General features: G+C 48.3%; 1 protein-coding gene across 1 annotated transcript in view; it reads right to left on the bottom strand.

The window, feature by feature from the left end:
- The window catches only part of LOC129384112 (uncharacterized), a 92,316-nt gene that overhangs the window by 48,791 nt on the left and 25,648 nt on the right, over window positions 1-17,877 (bottom strand). Inside the window, exons 3-5 of the mRNA XM_055069252.2 lie at window positions 17,636-17,743; window positions 9,019-9,135; window positions 6,781-6,968 (exon numbers count right to left, since the gene is read on the bottom strand). Coding sequence (XP_054925227.1) covers window positions 6,781-6,968; window positions 9,019-9,135; window positions 17,636-17,743 — 413 coding nt within the window. The remainder of the gene's footprint in view (window positions 1-6,780; window positions 6,969-9,018; window positions 9,136-17,635; window positions 17,744-17,877) is intronic.

Raw genomic sequence — 17,877 nt, forward strand, 5'->3', positions numbered from 1 at the left:
ATTGGTCTTGATATTACACCTTTACATCCATCGCGCCTACCGTAGAAACTGCCGTTGCGTACGTGGCTACTTTGACATTTGGTTGTCTGCATGAGGCATTCAAAAAGTGTTTAGCACACTCTACTACTGATATTACTGAGACTGCTGCTCCCGTGTCAAGTTCTATGGGTATCACTTTATCATTTTCTCAGAACCTCTAGAAAATGGACCGGCCTGCCTTCCTTGTTGTTCATGTGACACAAAACGAGTAGTTCGTTGTCGCACTCTTCGCTCTCTACACTGTGGACAAGCTGGACATTTTGGCAACATGTCCCATTTTCGTGCAATATTACCAGGTATTGTTCAGGAATCGGCAACTCACGGGGGAAGGCTGTCCTCCACATCAACGACACATTCGTTTCGTTTCTTTTTTCGCTGACCACTTTGCTTTTGCGAAGCCGGACTTGGTCGGCGCTTTTCTCGTTGGTGCTTTGCTGTGTTGCGTGACTTTCTGGTGCCAGTGGATGTCTTCAGTTTCAGAAGCCGCTCCTTTGGCATTTGGTTACAGCGGTTCTTTCGTGTCGTGCCTCGCTGCTGCCATGGCTGTTGCAAATGCTGCACGCACATTCCAATGTCACCTCGTGTGGCATTGCGAATAGCCAGCACCGTACACCCTCGGTAAGTAGCCCGGCAACAAGCCGGTCCCGCAGAACCTCGGTCAAAAAGGTGCCGAATTTGCATGTTGCAGCGAGTTTCTTCAATTTGACTACGAAATCTACTGTGGTCTGATGTGGCTCTTGCTTTCGCTGGTGAAAGTATTACCACTCCGTCACTACGGAGCCCTTAGGAGCGCAATGCTTCTTCAGAGCGCCCACGACTTCCGTGAATAACGCCTTAGCTGGTGTTTTATGCAGCAGGCTCCGCAGCGTGACGTACGCCTTCTCACGTATAGCCGTTAAGAACACTGGGGGCTTCATGTATTCGGCTACGCCGTTGGCAGCAGCAAATACTTGGAACCGATACAAGTATATCTCAAGATTGCCATCATCTAGCTGGTTGGAGCTCCGGTAGCTTTCCAACAGTGGTCACCAAGCTTCCGTTCGCCCTGGTTGGGGTGGGCATCCTAGTGGCCCGACCTGAATCCCACTCTCTTCGCCAGTTGGTGTAGCTTGACGCCATGGACGGGTTAGAATATGCTTTCCTATCGAGGCGCACGCTGGCAGCCTCAATTCAACAACACGAAGAGAACACACAACGATACTTGGAGAGCGTACATAAGGACACGCCATTTCTCGGCGCATGCGCAGCGAGTGCACAAATATGCCACCCGAATGGCTGATGACGTCACAACAGTGTGAGAGTGTGGGGGCGTGGAGAACACACCGCCAACGCTCCCAGTGGGAGGCCCAGCTGTCCCGCTTGAACCCTGAGGAACAGCTAGCGCTGGTGGACAGGGCTTGGAGGGCGGCCAGCACCCATGGTCTCCTGGAATGAGGCCGCCAACCTTGAGTGAAGACTTTGCTGGCTCAGAACAAATCGTTGATTTAAGATCATCATCATAAGAAGAAGCACGCTTCTCTACCCGACGTTATAGGGGCGAGTGGCAAGAACTAACGAGTTATTGACGAATTAAAGATTATGAGGTATCCCGCGTTCTTATGTTACCAAATTCAAAGGGTGTTGCAAGTGCACAAGTTTTGCTTACTTTCATGTTACTTAGAAAATAACAAGCTTAATCGTGTCTAATTCACGATAAAAATGGGCTTCGATGACGCGTCTGGTTTGTACGGATTTTCATTCGCCAAAAGGCGGCGAAAATATATTTTACGACTTTGGAGTAGCTTGTTTCAAAGATACGAATGTTCTCAACAGCTATTTGCTCAACAGTTATTTCTTCTTACATATTGTTACTCGAAAACCAGATAAGGTAAAGCGCAACTTGTTTTAATGAAAGTGAAGGCCAACAAAGTGCGTCAATCTTGCAGACATTATGCAACGGCACACTTAGAACACGCGCAACTTCTTTTGTAAGCTTGATAGAGCAAAAAAAAAAACACAGCTATTGCACGTTCCGGCGGGAAAATGACAGTAACGTTTGGAGCTTTGGTTAGAGTTTCACTCCTAACAATCTACATGCCAACCATATGGTGTTCCCAGGCGACTGGCTGATGAATATTTAGGCAAGGGTAACGTGTATTCCGGATGCTTGCGTTATGTGAAAAGTGTTACGCCAGACGGCTCCGGCCAGTCTGTATGTAGCGTGGTGCACGAGGAAAAGAAAATAGAAAAAAAAATGACTCGGGGCATAAAAAGGGGTCATCTTCGAATTTTCGTAAACTTGTCGCAGAGCTTCTGAAAACGTAATTTATGAATACCAATGCAGGGGCCATGTAAGGTAATATTATTCCATTCTGACACTGTTCCAATCTGCTGACGTCAAATTTGCGCAACCGCCGACGCGGGCATCAAGCGGCGACTCGCATTTTTGTTTCACCGGTGTAATCATACGCTCTGCTGGTTTGCAGGAAGTCCCTTGTTTGCTTTGAAATCAAATGGCATTATCTACATTGACAGCTTTTCTTTTTTTTGCAGTGAAGCTGTCTACGGCTCGGATATAGCGGATCGGGTCCTCACGTAGACCAACAATTTTCACACGTGGACCAATCCAGAAAATGTGCAATACTGGGCCGACCCGCGGCGGAGGTGAAGCAAGCGTTAGGCACGGCCCATACGTGGGCCGATCCCGAGAAGAGTGCAATGCCAGGCCGACTAGCGGTGGACCCGGAGGTATTAGAGCGGTTCTGCTGCTCCTTGTAGTTCATGGGTATTAAGGGCTGGTCAAGCTGCCAAAAGTACCTCTTTTTCCCACTTTCGCAGTGAAATACTGTGTTTTGTGCTAGTGCTGCTGCTTGACATGCCTTGCTTTGCCGCCGCCGCTGCTGCTTTTATTTGTTTATTTATTTATTTATTTATTTATTTATTTATTTCGCCAGATTTTTACATTTTAGGTATTGCTCAACATATCATGGTATATTCATAATATAAGGACAACCTCGACCCTTGCGTTGAGATTTAGACAACAGGCGAAAACGCTCGCCGCGAACTTCGTGCTTCGACTTTTGCTTGTTCTCCTTCTGTGCCGAAGTTCGCCCCCTATTGGTAATTCTAGAATGTTTTACTTGCGCCAGCAACACTGTCTAAATAAGCAAAGACGGCTACGATTATACAGGGCCATGGTGGCAGCTTCGCTTGGTGCTGTGCTCAAGTTCCTTGATTTTGTCGTCGAATCGCAGCGTTTCCTCAAAGCCGAAGGGGCATACTATAGCTGTCGGTCGACTTATGTCGATCGATCTCAAGGACTCCAGCGACGAAACAGTGGAAGTAGCTGCTGGGCATGCAATCGTGCGACGTTCGCGTCGAGTGGCAACACATTTTCTCCCCTTCTTTTTGAAAAAGAGCCTTTTAAGTGAGCCGGAGGCTAAAGGGAGGCTAGTGTTTGCAAGCGCAGTATAGGCCTCTCCGAAATGTTCAAGTACTTGTTCGTGGAGTTGTTCCACCACTGCAGGTGGTGAACACCACTGTTTTCCACCTTCGGAGGCAAATTCGCTCTACTACTCGACCAATGTATTACACAGCTCCACACAGTGCAGGCAGTAGCGTCTATAATCCCTTCGGAAGCTGATTGAACATATCGTGCCCTCAAAAATAAAAAGGCTAAAAATGTGCAGTTGTGCGGTCAGTGTCTCTCTTGCGATCAAAGCAAACGAGAGCTCGAGTCATGGTGCGCCCTTCTGTTTCTTTCGCTGATTGAGGTAGTAAAGCTGTATGCATCTCCAGCACGCAGTACTTGGAGTAGGACCTGGGCTTGGGAACATAGCACCCACCCAGCACCCATGTGGGGGAGGGGCTCACACTCCCATGAAACTTGGAAACGTTAACATGAGACAACCAATTGTACCAGATTGTTTTTCTTCCGTCAGGTTTCCGACAAGTAGCCTTGATTTATTTTGAGCAAGGACATTTGCATTAATGTAAATGTACGACTTCTAAAGCACTCAAACCAGTTGTAACGGAATTTAACTGCGTTCACAGTGTCGGAAGCAAACCAACCGCACCGATGCGCATGCTGAACGCTCAAAAGCTGCAACGAGTGCTCTTTGCTGATATTGCTAAATTTATTGCGAGCACCTAAACTGACAACTCACCCCGTTAAATGAGGATGCGAGATATTCTGCTTGCACCTAAGTACTAAAGCACGTTGTCAAAATGATATGTCATTTTGCAGCATAATGCATATCACGACCTACTTGACACATTTCGAGCCAGTTATCGTTCACTGCTACCGCACCCTCGGACAAAAGTAGATTAGCGAGAATATTCCGGCTTTATAAGGACCGGTGGCAGTAAGGCTCGGGTAAGAAAATACGAACTAACAAACCAAACGAAGCTTAAGCTTACGGCTCTATAATTTATGAAGGCGTCGGCCTAAACGAAAGTGAACTCCGCGATTTCAAAAGTCCGCATGATAATTGAAATCTACGAAAAGAAAGAAACGTTCAACCAAACGGGAAGAAACAGTCGTCCAGAGTAAAGTGCTTCGAAAGGAAAAGCGTAGTTTGAGTCACCCTTTTCACAGTGCTAGAGTTTCTTAGCGATGTCAATCTCCGATGCGCGTCGTCTGCTTCTTTCGGCAAGCGGTGAAATGATCCATTGCCGTCTTTCCACCGCGAGGACATGCACAATAGTCACAAGAAAAGACTTTCGACGTCCGTTTTCTCTTTTTTCTGGCTGGTGAGTGGCGTGTTGCAAATGGGTCGCAAGCCCCAAGGGTAGCGTTGGCCTGGCGGCCTGGGGCACAACTGGAAGCATCCGAAGGTCCTGGCAAAGCATGAGTCGACTGCTAACAGAACAACTTGTTTATTCTAGCATCGCAAAAGAGCGGCCGGTCAGATCGACCGAAGTGGAGAGACGGGAGAGCACGTTACTCGACGGAAGAAATCGGAGCCTCTCTCTTGGCGTCCGGGGGCAGCTGCTTTTATACTCTCGAAGTCGAGGGCAAGAAGGAACGCCTCGTTAGAGGCGCACGTGACGGCGGGGCACGGACACGCTGAGAGACACGTTGAGACTAGAAGGTGACGCATCCGCCGGGCCGGCGCCGGTCAGACCTCCTCGCTTCACAGTGGGGGAGCTCCTCTCCCTGGCTGCCGCGCTTTGACAAGCGTGGGCACCAACATGCACACACACACACACGCACACACGAAGACACGTGGCATTGAAACATGCCTGGACGCGCTTGGCAGGAAGCGTTACGGCAGCGCTGAACGGGCCAAAATGTCCGCCGCTTTGAATGAAGCCCCGGCGTCCATTGCATCCGCACCGGCTATACCGCGCGTCGTAGGCGAAACGTAACAGGCGGCATGGCGGCGATTTGACAACTGGGAGGAAACTTTTCAGCCCGCGCCGAAATGTGAATACCTTTTCGCTTCATCACTGGACATAGATCTGCTTCTCGGTTCCGCCGCTAGGAGGCGGGCGCTCCGGTGGAAGCGCGAACAGATCTCGGTTCTTAACACACAGTTTTGGATAGCGCTTACTTCTTCCCCGTCACCAGACCACAACAATACATGCTGAAATTTATACATGTACTTCCGGGCCCGTAGTCACAACAAGCCACTTACACTGGACTTGTCCTTACGAGAGAGAGAGAGAGAAGTAAACTTTGTTGGAGGCGTAAATTAGTAGTTGAGACTCTGGCAGAGGAACTAGCGTGGAGGCCATGCGGCCGCAGCGCAGTTAGCTCACCCTTTCAGCATGACTTGGCATTCTGGCTCCTGATGATGGTCATGTGATTAGCGAATGCGCCCAACCGATTTGAACGAGTTCATAGGAACGAAAAGCTTTGTGGATTCGGCACCCAGTATGCAGCTAAGTGAGCGTGCAGAGCTGGCCGGCTAAACAACAGGGCTTCAGCGCGGCGCTTTTGGGTGACGAGAAAGAACATGCAGTCAGCATATACTTAGTGTTATGCTAACAATAAGTTCATAGAGAGCGAAAAGCTAACTTTAGGTGTGCTACCCAGTCAGCCTAAACAGGTATAGAAGGTGGCAGCAGTTTTCACGTGCAGACATGAGGGAATGGTCAAAACTAAGCACATCACGCAGACTACTGCCACTATATGTCTATAATACCTGTTCTTTTTTTTTTCAATGTGAGAAATATTGAAAAACAAGGCGTGCTTCTGAAGTAAACGAACAATCAATCATATATGAATAACATATGTGGTTTCACGTGCCATAATCAGGATGAAATTATCAGCCACGCCCTAGTGGCAGACTCCGGTTTCATTTTAACGACATGGGTTTTTTTAAAGCACACCCCGTGCAAGCTACAGGATGGCTTTAGAGTTCCGACTTTATCGGAGTACGGCCGCCACGGGCGGCATCGAACCTGCGACCTCGTACTTAGCAGTGAAATGCTTTAGCCGCTGAGTTATCGCAGCGGGTAACCGATCATAGCAGTTGTTTTATTTTGGTGCCTTCTATGTAAAAAAATATGGGTCTAATGTACATAAGGCGCAAGCGCAGATGATGTGACAGTTACTAAAACAATGTATTTTGCCAAAAAGAAGTACTATATCTAATCAACTGGCTCGTCCAGCAAAAGAATGGTTTTTTTTTTTTTTCTGAGCGTATTACTTCAATCGCAAAGGGTTGCTTTTTTTTTTACGGGGGAAAGATAACGAGGTGCGAGCTTAATTATTCTCAGTAAGGAAAACAGATCATTTCGTTTCGACAAACTTACTTCGACCAAGTTCGTCATAAACGCTTTTTGAAAAGGCACGTCCAGCAAGGCGCAACCCTTCTCCACCCAATCATGGTGCTGTCTTATGCCTTTGAACAAAAGCGCCTGGTCTTTTATGCCACGCAATGAGATCGCAAACCTCACTGTCTTCGGGTGCAAAGCCTGGATTTCTCTGACAGATAGCGGAACTGAAAAGAAAAAAAAAACACATGTAGATGTCTCACTGCATACACCCGCAACATCGTTCCGCACGACTTCAACTAAGTAGGTACAGCATTTTTGCAAATATGCATCCGCTTACTTATTGGAACATGTTGCACATACAGCACGAGATGAAGATGTTCCAGTTGCTTAGTGGAAATTATGTGTGCTAATATTATGTTATTACTGGTGTCGCACGACCAATGTCGATGGCAATCGGGCCCATTTAGGCTTGAGCTCGATGCCGATCGAGAGCTGCTATATAGTCACTTTAGATCGCGACCTTGCTCGATTCTCATCCGCACAATCGCGACCCGTGCATTGCGATTGAGCCTATTGATCGTGGTCGTAGGCTTATGATCACATATATTTCTGAGAATAGCAGACGATCAGCAGGTGATACTAGCCTTAACCGCAATGCCAAACGAAACAATGTTGCATCGAATATAAAGTTTATATCATAAGTTTTACAGCATAGTGGGACATATTTTATAAGCGCCCTGGACTAACTAATGGCACCTGGTGTGCTGGAGCTCACCCAAATGGAATTCGTATCGTTGCATCACGTAGCAGCGATAATTGCGAATCTCAATCAAGGAAGTACATCCCGATCGACATTGATCGCGAGAGAAAGTGTTACGGTATAAAGCTCAATAAAAAAAAAAAAGCTTCGCCGAAGGACGAACAAACGCTCAAATTAATTCCTTCCTTATAGGGCCGGTTAATTAAAAGGAAGTTTTGAAGACAGGTGCCATTTGCATAGTACCACCTATATGGAATGAGATCAAGTTTCATGGTGAAGCACTAGCAGGTTTAGTCACGTAAGCACGAGTGTGACGACAGTCCATTGCTTTAACATCGCATCGTGCTATAGACCGGACAATCTTTTCGAGCCGATCTCGGTTCATTACGCGGAAGATTAAATTGAATCTACAAAGACCTGTATTTAAACGTGCCACAGTCAGTCTTATTAGAAATAAACTATGCTGGAAAGAAGAAAAAGAAGAAAACAAGGCCGTGGTAACAATGTCGCATTGACATTTTACAATACTCTCTATTTTTGCAATACAATCAATGATTTAAGTAAGTTACGGAATGATGTACATATGCAAGAGTCTATATATCACAATGAATAGACCTTTTTATGCCTCAACTATTTCTTGCGTATCCGTTATGTAGAGTTTGTCATTTGTTGTGCTAGAGATTGTTTGCAGCCGTATAATGTTTCTCTTTTTGAGTTCTTTCTTGTTTTTGTTTGTTTATTTAGGGCGGTTTATTCACTGTTTATTCTTGTTTATATTGCTATTCTTTGTTAGGCCTAATCTCCGACTGTAACAAAGGATCCTTGCTATAATACCTTGTAAGGAATATAGGCATCTGTTATAAAAAAATGATAAATAAGTAAATAAACACATAAGGAGCGCTACTACGCGCAACTACAAAAGGACAGTAAAGGGAAAATTATACTAAGCTGTATGCGAAAATAGCTGTTTTAAACCACATAAAGAAACACTCTTACCGTAAAAGATAGGCTTGATAAGAAAAAAGAAATATAGAAAGACGAAAAGTGACAGTTCTTTTAAGTTTTCGCACCACCTCGCTGTGGCGTCATGAATTTCAAGGGCGTCGGCATGGGCCCGTTTGACTCGTTCTATTCCTAACGACCAATTGACTGAAACCTTACTGCGCCACAGCGCCTCAATTAAGCAAAACTACATTTAAACCCATGACGTCACGCTCACGTACGGGCGATGGGGTTTAGGCGCGAAAATATAAACATGGAACGTTGGCCTTTGGTCCTTCTTCTAGTGCTCTAGCCTTGTCCCTTACCCAACAAATTACCAAAGATACACTTTTGAGAAACGACTTTGTTTTTCGAACCTGATTTATTGTTTCGCTTTAGTTACCCGCAAGAGAGAGCAGGGCCGATCTCTCGAAGTGCCGACAAGGCATGTTGTAGGATTAGTGGTTCACACATCTCACAATACCAAATTGTTTAACCACGTATACTCCACCTCCTTTACTGCTTTTACTGACCTGGATCAAATGTGTCGTCTTCGGCGATAGTCAGCTTTACGTACAGTCTAGCGCACATGTCGTCGTACGCAGAAGTCGACACTTTCAACAGGGTGTCAGTGATGCACGTGAGTCCGACTGAAACAGAAGAGCGAAACCTCTTGAGCCTATCTGCATTTGAGTTTTGCACAGAGAGCGGCCTCTGTACCCACGTGCTTGTGAAACGAGAACGTTTATTCTCGTGTCTGCTTCCTCAGGTAACTTCATGTTATTTGTTTTGAAGCACTTAGACGAAAGCTCCGTTAATTCGAAGCAGCACGGATCATTACGTGGTAAAGGTAATAAGAAATTAAAAACATAAATGTATTTCGCCGAACATACCGCTTTTGACGCAAGTATAACTGGTGGCAACGCAACAGGCTATCTAGTTTCGTTCACGTAATAAAGGAGAAAGTACACAGCTGTTTATTGCACATAAATGAGAAAAAAACACACACAAACAGTCTAATATTTTCGCCCCAAAACGCATACCACAGGCAAGGATGCGTTCAGTCTAATTTCACTGCTAATAAGCATTGCAAGTTCCGGGGCCCTAACACAAATGGGTTAATACACCCTCTGCTATGACGTTCGGCGTAGTTGTGCCCAGCCGATGAGGCAGCATGACGACGTCAATTTACAAGAATGGAAAGCGCTGTCTTAAGGCTGAGTCACATCGGCGACTTCGGGAGGTCGCACGACCATTTGCGACTGGCGACCATAAAGCGACCGAAGGCGGTCTATGCTCAGACCGACGATTGCGACCGGCCACTCCCCATCAGATCACAATTGCGTCGCCACGTAAAATAAGTATCAGTGTGTGCAGACTAGCAGCGTAAACAAATGATAAATATGTACAGTGTTCCAGGCAGAATGTCAGCGTCAAGGGGCTGGGTCGAAGCATGAAGACTACTGTTCTGAGCTAGTATTATGGTTTTTCAGTGGCCCGAAAATAAAACCTTTCAATCGTAGATGTCCATACAGACGTCCTGTGGCTGCGCATCTGATTGGTTCCACAGTATTGCGACTGTGGTCGCGCGACTGAAAAATCGAGCAGCGAGCCACTGGCCCCAAACGGTCGCTTTTCGAGAAAACGGACTATTGGGGACCGTTTGCCGATGGTCGCTCTGACATCAACGTGGTCGCACGAACGGTGTCACTCGCTGGTGCGAGTGAGCCTTTAGCCACGCATGATAGACGTGATCAAATGCATGAATGAATCCGCATGGAACAACGCCTTCTTCGACGGTAGGCCCAAACGTCCTGCCGAGCATACGATGTGGAGGCTCACTTTCACGAAGTTTATGTACTTCTCAACTCTGAACCCACCAACACGAGGAGCGGCTAAACATCAGGAGCAAAACAAGAGTTTAATTTTAAATAAGCATATATGATTAAAGGAGTCTGCGTAAAAGTGCCGCTCTCGATACTTCATTTGGCTGAATGGGAAACTGCCTCCTCACAACGCACACGAAATTGGAAACATGCCCACGTCAGCGGTAGCGGGGGAATTATTGCTAAGGTAACCTGTACGAATGTTATTGTAAAAGTACCACAAAACAGTCTGACACGTCTAAACCAGCCGACACTTGCAAATTCGATCGTCAATGAACCGCCAGCAATTTCTCACATTTTTCAAATTTTATGCTCTGCTGACACAATTTGCAGTCATAGGTTGCTCGGCGCCACGTGTGGCGCTTGTAGAACACAGGGGCTCTAACGGGCTTGATCGGCTTCATCGGACCTTCATGCCAAAATTCCGCAAGAAAGCCCGCCCCGAAAAATGAAACATCTAGTGACTTCAAGAAGCACTGATATGATATATTCAAGCCTCCATTTTTCCCCCTGGTAAATACACTGGGACCCGCCGTGTTTGCTCAGTGGCTATGGTGTTGGGCTGTTGAGCACGAGGTCGCGGGATCAAATCCCGGCCACGGCGGCCGCATTTCGATGGGGGCGAAATGCAAAAACACCCATGCACTTAGATTTAGGTGCGCGTAAAAGAACCCCAGGTGGTCGAAATTTCTTGAGTCCTCCACTACGGCATGCCTCATAATCAGAAAGTGGTTTTGGCGCGTAAGACCCCATAATTTAATTTGTAATACACTGGCAAACCTCGAAACGCCGCAAATGATGTATTATAAAATATTTTGTGCAGCCAGTGTCGGTTTAGTTTACCGGGTGGCCACAGTGCCGGGACGTAGTGATTCAGAAGGTGTTCACGTGACAGCAAGTCAGCGCGACCAAGCAGGGAGGAAAAGACGTAGGAGAGAGCATTACGTCACGTAGCCAGTCATGGCAAGCGGCCTTTCCGTGAAGTAAGTCTCTTCGCTCTTTTCCTTGTAGTATCGGCCCAGCAGGTCTCGGCTTATTGGCAATAGATCTTTGGTTACCCGTAGTTTTCTATCAACACGCACTAGTTAGGCTGTCCCGCTTTAGCTTTCCCTCCAGAGACGGAACAGTAAAACCAACCGCGCGCTCTGACGAGACGATCATGTGTTGAGCCAATTCGTTTGGACGCAATCGCGTCGCGCAACGCTCTCTGTCCTCCATTCGAGCGCGACGTTCCGGCATTCGCTGTGTTCCGCGCGATCGCCTGCTACACCGCTGCTCGCTAGGAGTCCGGACATCGCAGTATAGCAGACGACACAGGGAGCGGGAGCAAATGCCACAACGTTGCGGTGTCCTGCGTCCACGTGACGACCCTCTGAATCATGACGTCACCACAGAGTCGTCCCCCGAGAAACGGTGCCGGAACTGGCTGTAGGAAACGTCCTAGACAGCGTCCTAGCGTCCTAGACAGTTCAACTGTCTAGGACGCTCTGAGGGTTGTTATTATATAGCTCGAATACTACTGAATTAAAAAACTGAATAGCCATCGTTGTGGCGAAGACGACAAGGAGAACGGTGTCCTTCTGCGGGCGGGCTTGTTGCCCACCGCAGTCTAACCACCTTGACCTCTCTGCCTGCGTCGCTACACAAATGCAATGTTCTTACTTTCTATCACCGGCTCTTGTTGCCTCATAGTCCGAGCTTGGTCGCATCTCGTCTATGGTCGGTACTCCCGATGATCCTGTAGATACCATCGCCTGTGCATCAGCCGGACAATCCAACTGTTTCTGATGCCCGTGTCCCGCTTGTCGATGACGGGGTGGTGAGGCATAGCAGATTAGACCTAGTGACGAGTTCGGCTGCCGCTTCCGTCCAGTGGCTTGCTCAAGTGATGCCGAAGTGCGTCGGGGACTGTCTCTCGTGGCGTTGTTCGTCTTCCTTCGAAGAGGGATTGCTGCTGGAGTACCCTGAACTATCGTGAAAGGCTGCAGCAAGTCCGAGGAACTTCGCTAAAACGTCGTCGAGGTCGACGGCCACGCGTCGGAAAGCCAGCATCACGGCCTCTGAAACCGAACACTCGCTGCTCCCGTAGCCAGCACGGCGCTGGCAAGACCACATCCTTCAGCCATAGCCACGCAGACAATGGCAGCTCAGCGCAGCATTTGTCCCGATCACGGCTCGGGTCACGAGCCTCGTGCCACCGAAACTTTCACCTCATGGGCTCGTGCCGCTTCGAACGCTTTCCTCTCGTCATCATCGTCGCCGTTTCGCGCCGCAGGTCTCTTACACATGACAGGACGAATACGGATGTCTGTCCGAGAGAGCGGTCATGAAGATGAAAACATCTCTATGAGAAGAGAGAAGGCGACGAAGAGGTTCTGTTCACTCAGAAGTGAGATCAGGAGCAATCATTCTACAAATGTCGTCAGCAGGCGAAAAACACTAAAGAGAGGATGGCAGGGACCCGCTGTTACTGGCGAGGGCTTCAGAGGACAATGAAGAAACCTGGAATTTTACAGGAGTGACGTGCGCCAGGCAAATGCCATGACGAAGAACGTACGTTGAAAACACAAAAATGAGGATGAGTAGGAAAGCATAATTTTCGAGGATTCCGATCGTGGCTTTCGGGGGCGCAATACTGCGCAACAGAACACGTCAGTGAGCAGGGATGCGACGTACTTGCAATCAAGAAAGGGACGACAAGGGGTCACGAGGACATTTGCGGTGACCTGTGGAGAGAGACGCGTGAACTCGGCATAATATAAGCGGTGTTGTGTACTAGAAGTCGCGTCGTAAGGAACGGCAGATCCAAATGCACAGTACTGGCGGAACAGTTAATTTGGCTGGAGCATTTCGAAAGAAAGTCAAGGACGAGAAGGAGGCCATATGGGCACTGTTCGAGGACAATAAATAAAGCAGTAGTGTAGTGGCCACCAGTGGTCACTCGTGCTGCCCACATTCCAATAACAAGTGAAGTGCTGCCTTTAGTGTCTTGTAATGTACAGGGCACGGCGGATTTTGGAACTTTCCTGAGCCTTCAGCGATGAGCAGCACTCATAACTGACAGCTGCGCTCCTGTGTCGACGAAAGATGCGATGGGAATACCATCTACTTCCGCGTTCAGTAGGCTTCCACGTGTAAGCAGGGACAAAAGAGGATTTGTAGGCCGGGTAGTAGTTGCAGTTTGATCTCCGGGAGCTGCACTGCTTAATTTGCTGGAGCGTAGTGACAGTTGTAGATGGGTACGATTAGCGCCGAACGAGAGGCGAACGCGACCGACGACCTTGCGGAGACGAGGAGCGGCTGGGTCTCCGCGAAGCGCTGTCAGCATTGGGGTTCTGAGTCGGCGTGTGAGGTGAGGAAGTACAAGGGCCTGGAGCTTGACGATAGCAATGGCGATCCAGGAGACGACGACCAGCGGCGGCGGGAGTGACGGCCGACATGTCGCATTCGGAGACAATTAAAGCCTATGGGCTTACCGTTCCTTCTTCAGCCGGGTCCCGACGGGGCGGGGGATAAATGCGTACGGAAGCAAGTAGCTGGTGGGACCTGATAAGCGTTCGAACAGTGGACCGGGCACGAAGACGAAAGCCCAAAGCTTGCAATCTCCTCTCGAACAAGCACTTATAAGTGTGAAGGAGGGCAGGCTGTCCCGTAAGTCAGATCGAACAGGACCCGGAGACATGGCATCCATCTCCCGGCGAATAATGCGTGGTATGTCTTGCTTTCGGCACCGGAGTTAACCGCAGTGGATCTTCGCACGAAGATGTCGCGGCGGTATTGGTGAGTCTGTCGAACATTTGTGCTATTCGGCGAATCTTTCATTGTTAAAAGCGCAAGGACCCTGATAATTGCATCCGCTGTCGCACAGTTCTTGCATATCAGAAGACTGAAGGCACCGTCTGCTATGCCTTTTAAGATATGGTGAACTTTGCCTCTGTCATGTTGCTGTCGGCTTTGTAGCTGAGGGCCTGCGCACCTTCTGTACAAGCGACATGAGATTCTGTTGCCGTTCGAGCGCGGCAGGCAAGTTCCTTTCTCGCTGCCAACTGACGACTGACAGGTCGGCCAAACAGGTCTCGCAGTTTTTCTTTACAGACATCCCAGCTACTTAGGTCGACGTCTTGCGTCTCATGTCATTTCCGCACGGTTCCTCGAAGATTATGAGTATCGCTAGCATCGTTGTCTGGTCCCACTTGTTGTAGTTGCACACTCGCTCGTATTATCAGCTTCAAATAAAACGTGAACAACGGAGCGCGTGGCCCAGGCATGATTGAAGGTATAGTGCGCACCGTCCAGTCGTCACCATCGACAGGCACGCACATCGGATTTGGCCGCACGGCGCTCGTTTCGAGTCAAACAAACGGCCGGACGCGCTCGGCACGCTCACGCCGGCCACCGTCGCGGCTGCCGGCGACACCGCGTTGCTCTAGTTTGCCGATCGAATGAATGAATGTGGCGCACAAGCGGCAAACCGTGTGAGCGAATGTAAAATTATGACGGTGAAAACTGCACCACGCGCACCGCTGTTCCCACCGATCGCACTTATGGCTTCGGCGAACTGTGCGACAACACTCGCCGTAAGCTGCAAGTTTAGCTTCAGTTCTCTTTTATTTTCATTTTCTCCCTTTCAAATGCACGAACCAGAATAGAAGCGAAAAAGGTACGCGGGCGCGGCCAAACCGGATGTGCGAGCCTTACCGTGGAGGGCGCGCGCTATGCCTTCACTAATGTTTGCGCCAAGCGCTCCGCTGTTCACGTTACGTTTGACGCTGATAGTACGTATCAAGTAAGTCCTCGATGTCAGATTCATTCATACCACAAAATGCTCCCAGGTCCCGTGGATGGGCCAGGATGACCATAGGCACAGATTGATGACACGTTGTCGCTTCGTCGACCATCGTTGTGGCAGGTAGCTGGCGTCCGTTGCGAAAATCCGTGATTGTAGCCCACACGGAAAAAGGGAGGAAAAGGGCAGGCGCACAGGTGCAAGCAGGTGTTTATTTACAGGAGATAGAAATGGCGGCCAGGCAGCAGCCATAGCCTTCGTCGTCTGCTTCTCGTGACACCTTCTTCTTTCACTTCCCCGCAACAATATGTACATGCGCAAGCGTTTATTTTTTTTTATTTTTTTTTTGGGGGGGGGGGAGGTCACTTTTTACCAGCCAAGAAATGCTAAACGTTATCGCTCGGCGCAGGCCATCCTTGCTTATATCGGAAGTTTTCTTAATGTTATCGATGGTTCTCTCCCCTGTCTATTGTCACCGAACGTTGTGTAATCTGATTGCATGCGCTGTCCGAATTGTGTAGTACTTTCTGAAAGTAACGCGGGGGTCAGCGATTAGCTAGAAACCTCAACGAGTCACGTTGTAAAAGCCGCCGATTTGACCCGCCGCTATCGTTGTGCTTCGATTATCACTTACTTTTGTGGGCACAGGTTCGCCCAATGAGAAGTTATTTTGGTGATTGTTACATGTAGCTACCTATGGATATGTCACAATTGTTATTAATGGATGTAACGAAGAAGACACGCATGTGTTTAGGCCGCATTGTGAGCGCCTCGCTCCAGGATAGAGTTCTTGCGCTCGATGTCTGACACTTGATGAAGAAACCTGCCTGCGTATCGTTTTGGCTTGTAAATTAAGCCGCGTTGCATAATAGGTGGAGGTTCCTAGGCTTTCCCCAACCCTTGAACTCCGTAGTCGGAAGTTGCTGCCCATCAAGCCGGACGACGCAAGCCAAACGCGACCGCCAGCCTCGCCCACTATTCCATGTTCCGGCCCGCTTCGTCAACGGGACCCACCAGTCTTAAGCGGCTCGGGATGAAAGCGACGTCGTCCTGTGAACGCGTTAAGTGCCCACAGCGTATGGACGGTGCACAAAAGTTGAGAAACGCGGTCTTTTACCTCACGAGCGTCACGAACGTGCGGTTCCACAACGACAAATACCTTCGCACCTGGTCCGACTTCAAGAGAAGCTTCGCGCAAGTACTCGGTCGCCCCGTGGTGCGAGAGATTAGTGGCGAAAGGCTCTTGCGCAACCGTTCGCAAGAGTCCGGTGATAACGTCACCGTCTACATAAAAGGCGTCGTCGACCTTGGCAAGCGCGCTAAATGCATCGATGATCCAATCCGATAAGTTCCGTTATATCTTGAAAAGTATCGAAGACGACGCCTTTCAAATGCTACTATATAAAAAACCATGAACCGTCGTCGAAACCGCTGTCCATAGTCAGAGTTATGCACACAACGACTGCTGACTCGGACTTTTCCACTCAGGATGCCTCGGTTTCAAGCTTAACCACAGTTCCCGACCATAGGCTCCTGCTCTGCGAGACCAAGGAGTTCATTCGTGCAGGTGTCGCTTGGCAGCTGTCTCTACTCACTGCCGTTCCAAGTACCTACGCCATCCTTGATTACAAGTATACCCACAACTTTCGCGAAATGCGAAGGTTGTGGGTTTGGTTCCCACCTGCGGCAAGTTGTTTTTTCATCCACATTAATTTCCATTACTTTATCGTTTCTTTATTTCATTTGTTAAGCACAAGTAATTTCCCTATGTTGTCCTCGGTGTCAGTGTTTGTTGGCTTCTTATGCTATGACTATTAAAAAAATTGGGCCCCTCGGTTAAACCCACTTTCTTCACGTTTATTACATAACGAAGGTCTCGAATCCGGCAACATTGATGCCTTCAGGTAGCATGTGTGGGTTTATTTACCAGTTGCCTTCACCCGAAAAGATCACGTTCTCGTGACGCCTGCGGCAAAAAGGACGTTCCACGTCCGCCGCCAAGGTCTGTGAGTGGTGGCGCTGGCTTAACACTCCCAGGGTTCTACTAGGGCACATAAATACCCAAGAAAATGGATGGGGAAACGGCGCCGCTGCAGCTCAATTGGTAGAGCATCGCACACGAAATGCGAACGTTGTGGGTTCGGTTCCCACCCGCGGCAAGTTGCTTTTTCATACACTTTAATTTCCATTAATGTATCGTTTCTTTGTTTCATTGATTAAGCACAAGTAATTTCCCCTATGTTGTCCTTGGTGTCAGTGTTTGTTGGCTTCTTATGCTATGACTATATATATATATATATATATATATATATATATATATATATATATATATATATATATATTGACGTCGACCACGTGACTGGATTCCCACACTTCAAACGCATAATTTTTCTCACTTTGACACTCTTATGCTGACGCATTAGGACGGAGTGTCAAATGCGAGTTTGTGATCTTTTCATTTCTAGTAATAAATCGTACCTGAAGGTTTCGAAGGCGGTGCTGTTGCTCTGACTTCGACTTTGACTGGACCACTCGTTGTAACCTTCGCTGCTAGTGCTGTCTTTTGACCGGCATACGCCGGGCTCTCTGCAACAGAATTTGAATATTACGCTATAATATCAGCGGCAATTATTTTAATGTTTGAGCAGTAGTGAGATGATAGGGAACTTATGGCCGCCTGTGTGCCGTAGCTACATCCTGCTTGCGTAAGAGAATGCTCC

The sequence above is a fragment of the Dermacentor andersoni genome, chromosome 9 (assembly GCF_023375885.2).
Source record: "Dermacentor andersoni chromosome 9, qqDerAnde1_hic_scaffold, whole genome shotgun sequence".
NCBI classification, from domain to species: domain Eukaryota; kingdom Metazoa; phylum Arthropoda; class Arachnida; order Ixodida; family Ixodidae; genus Dermacentor; species Dermacentor andersoni.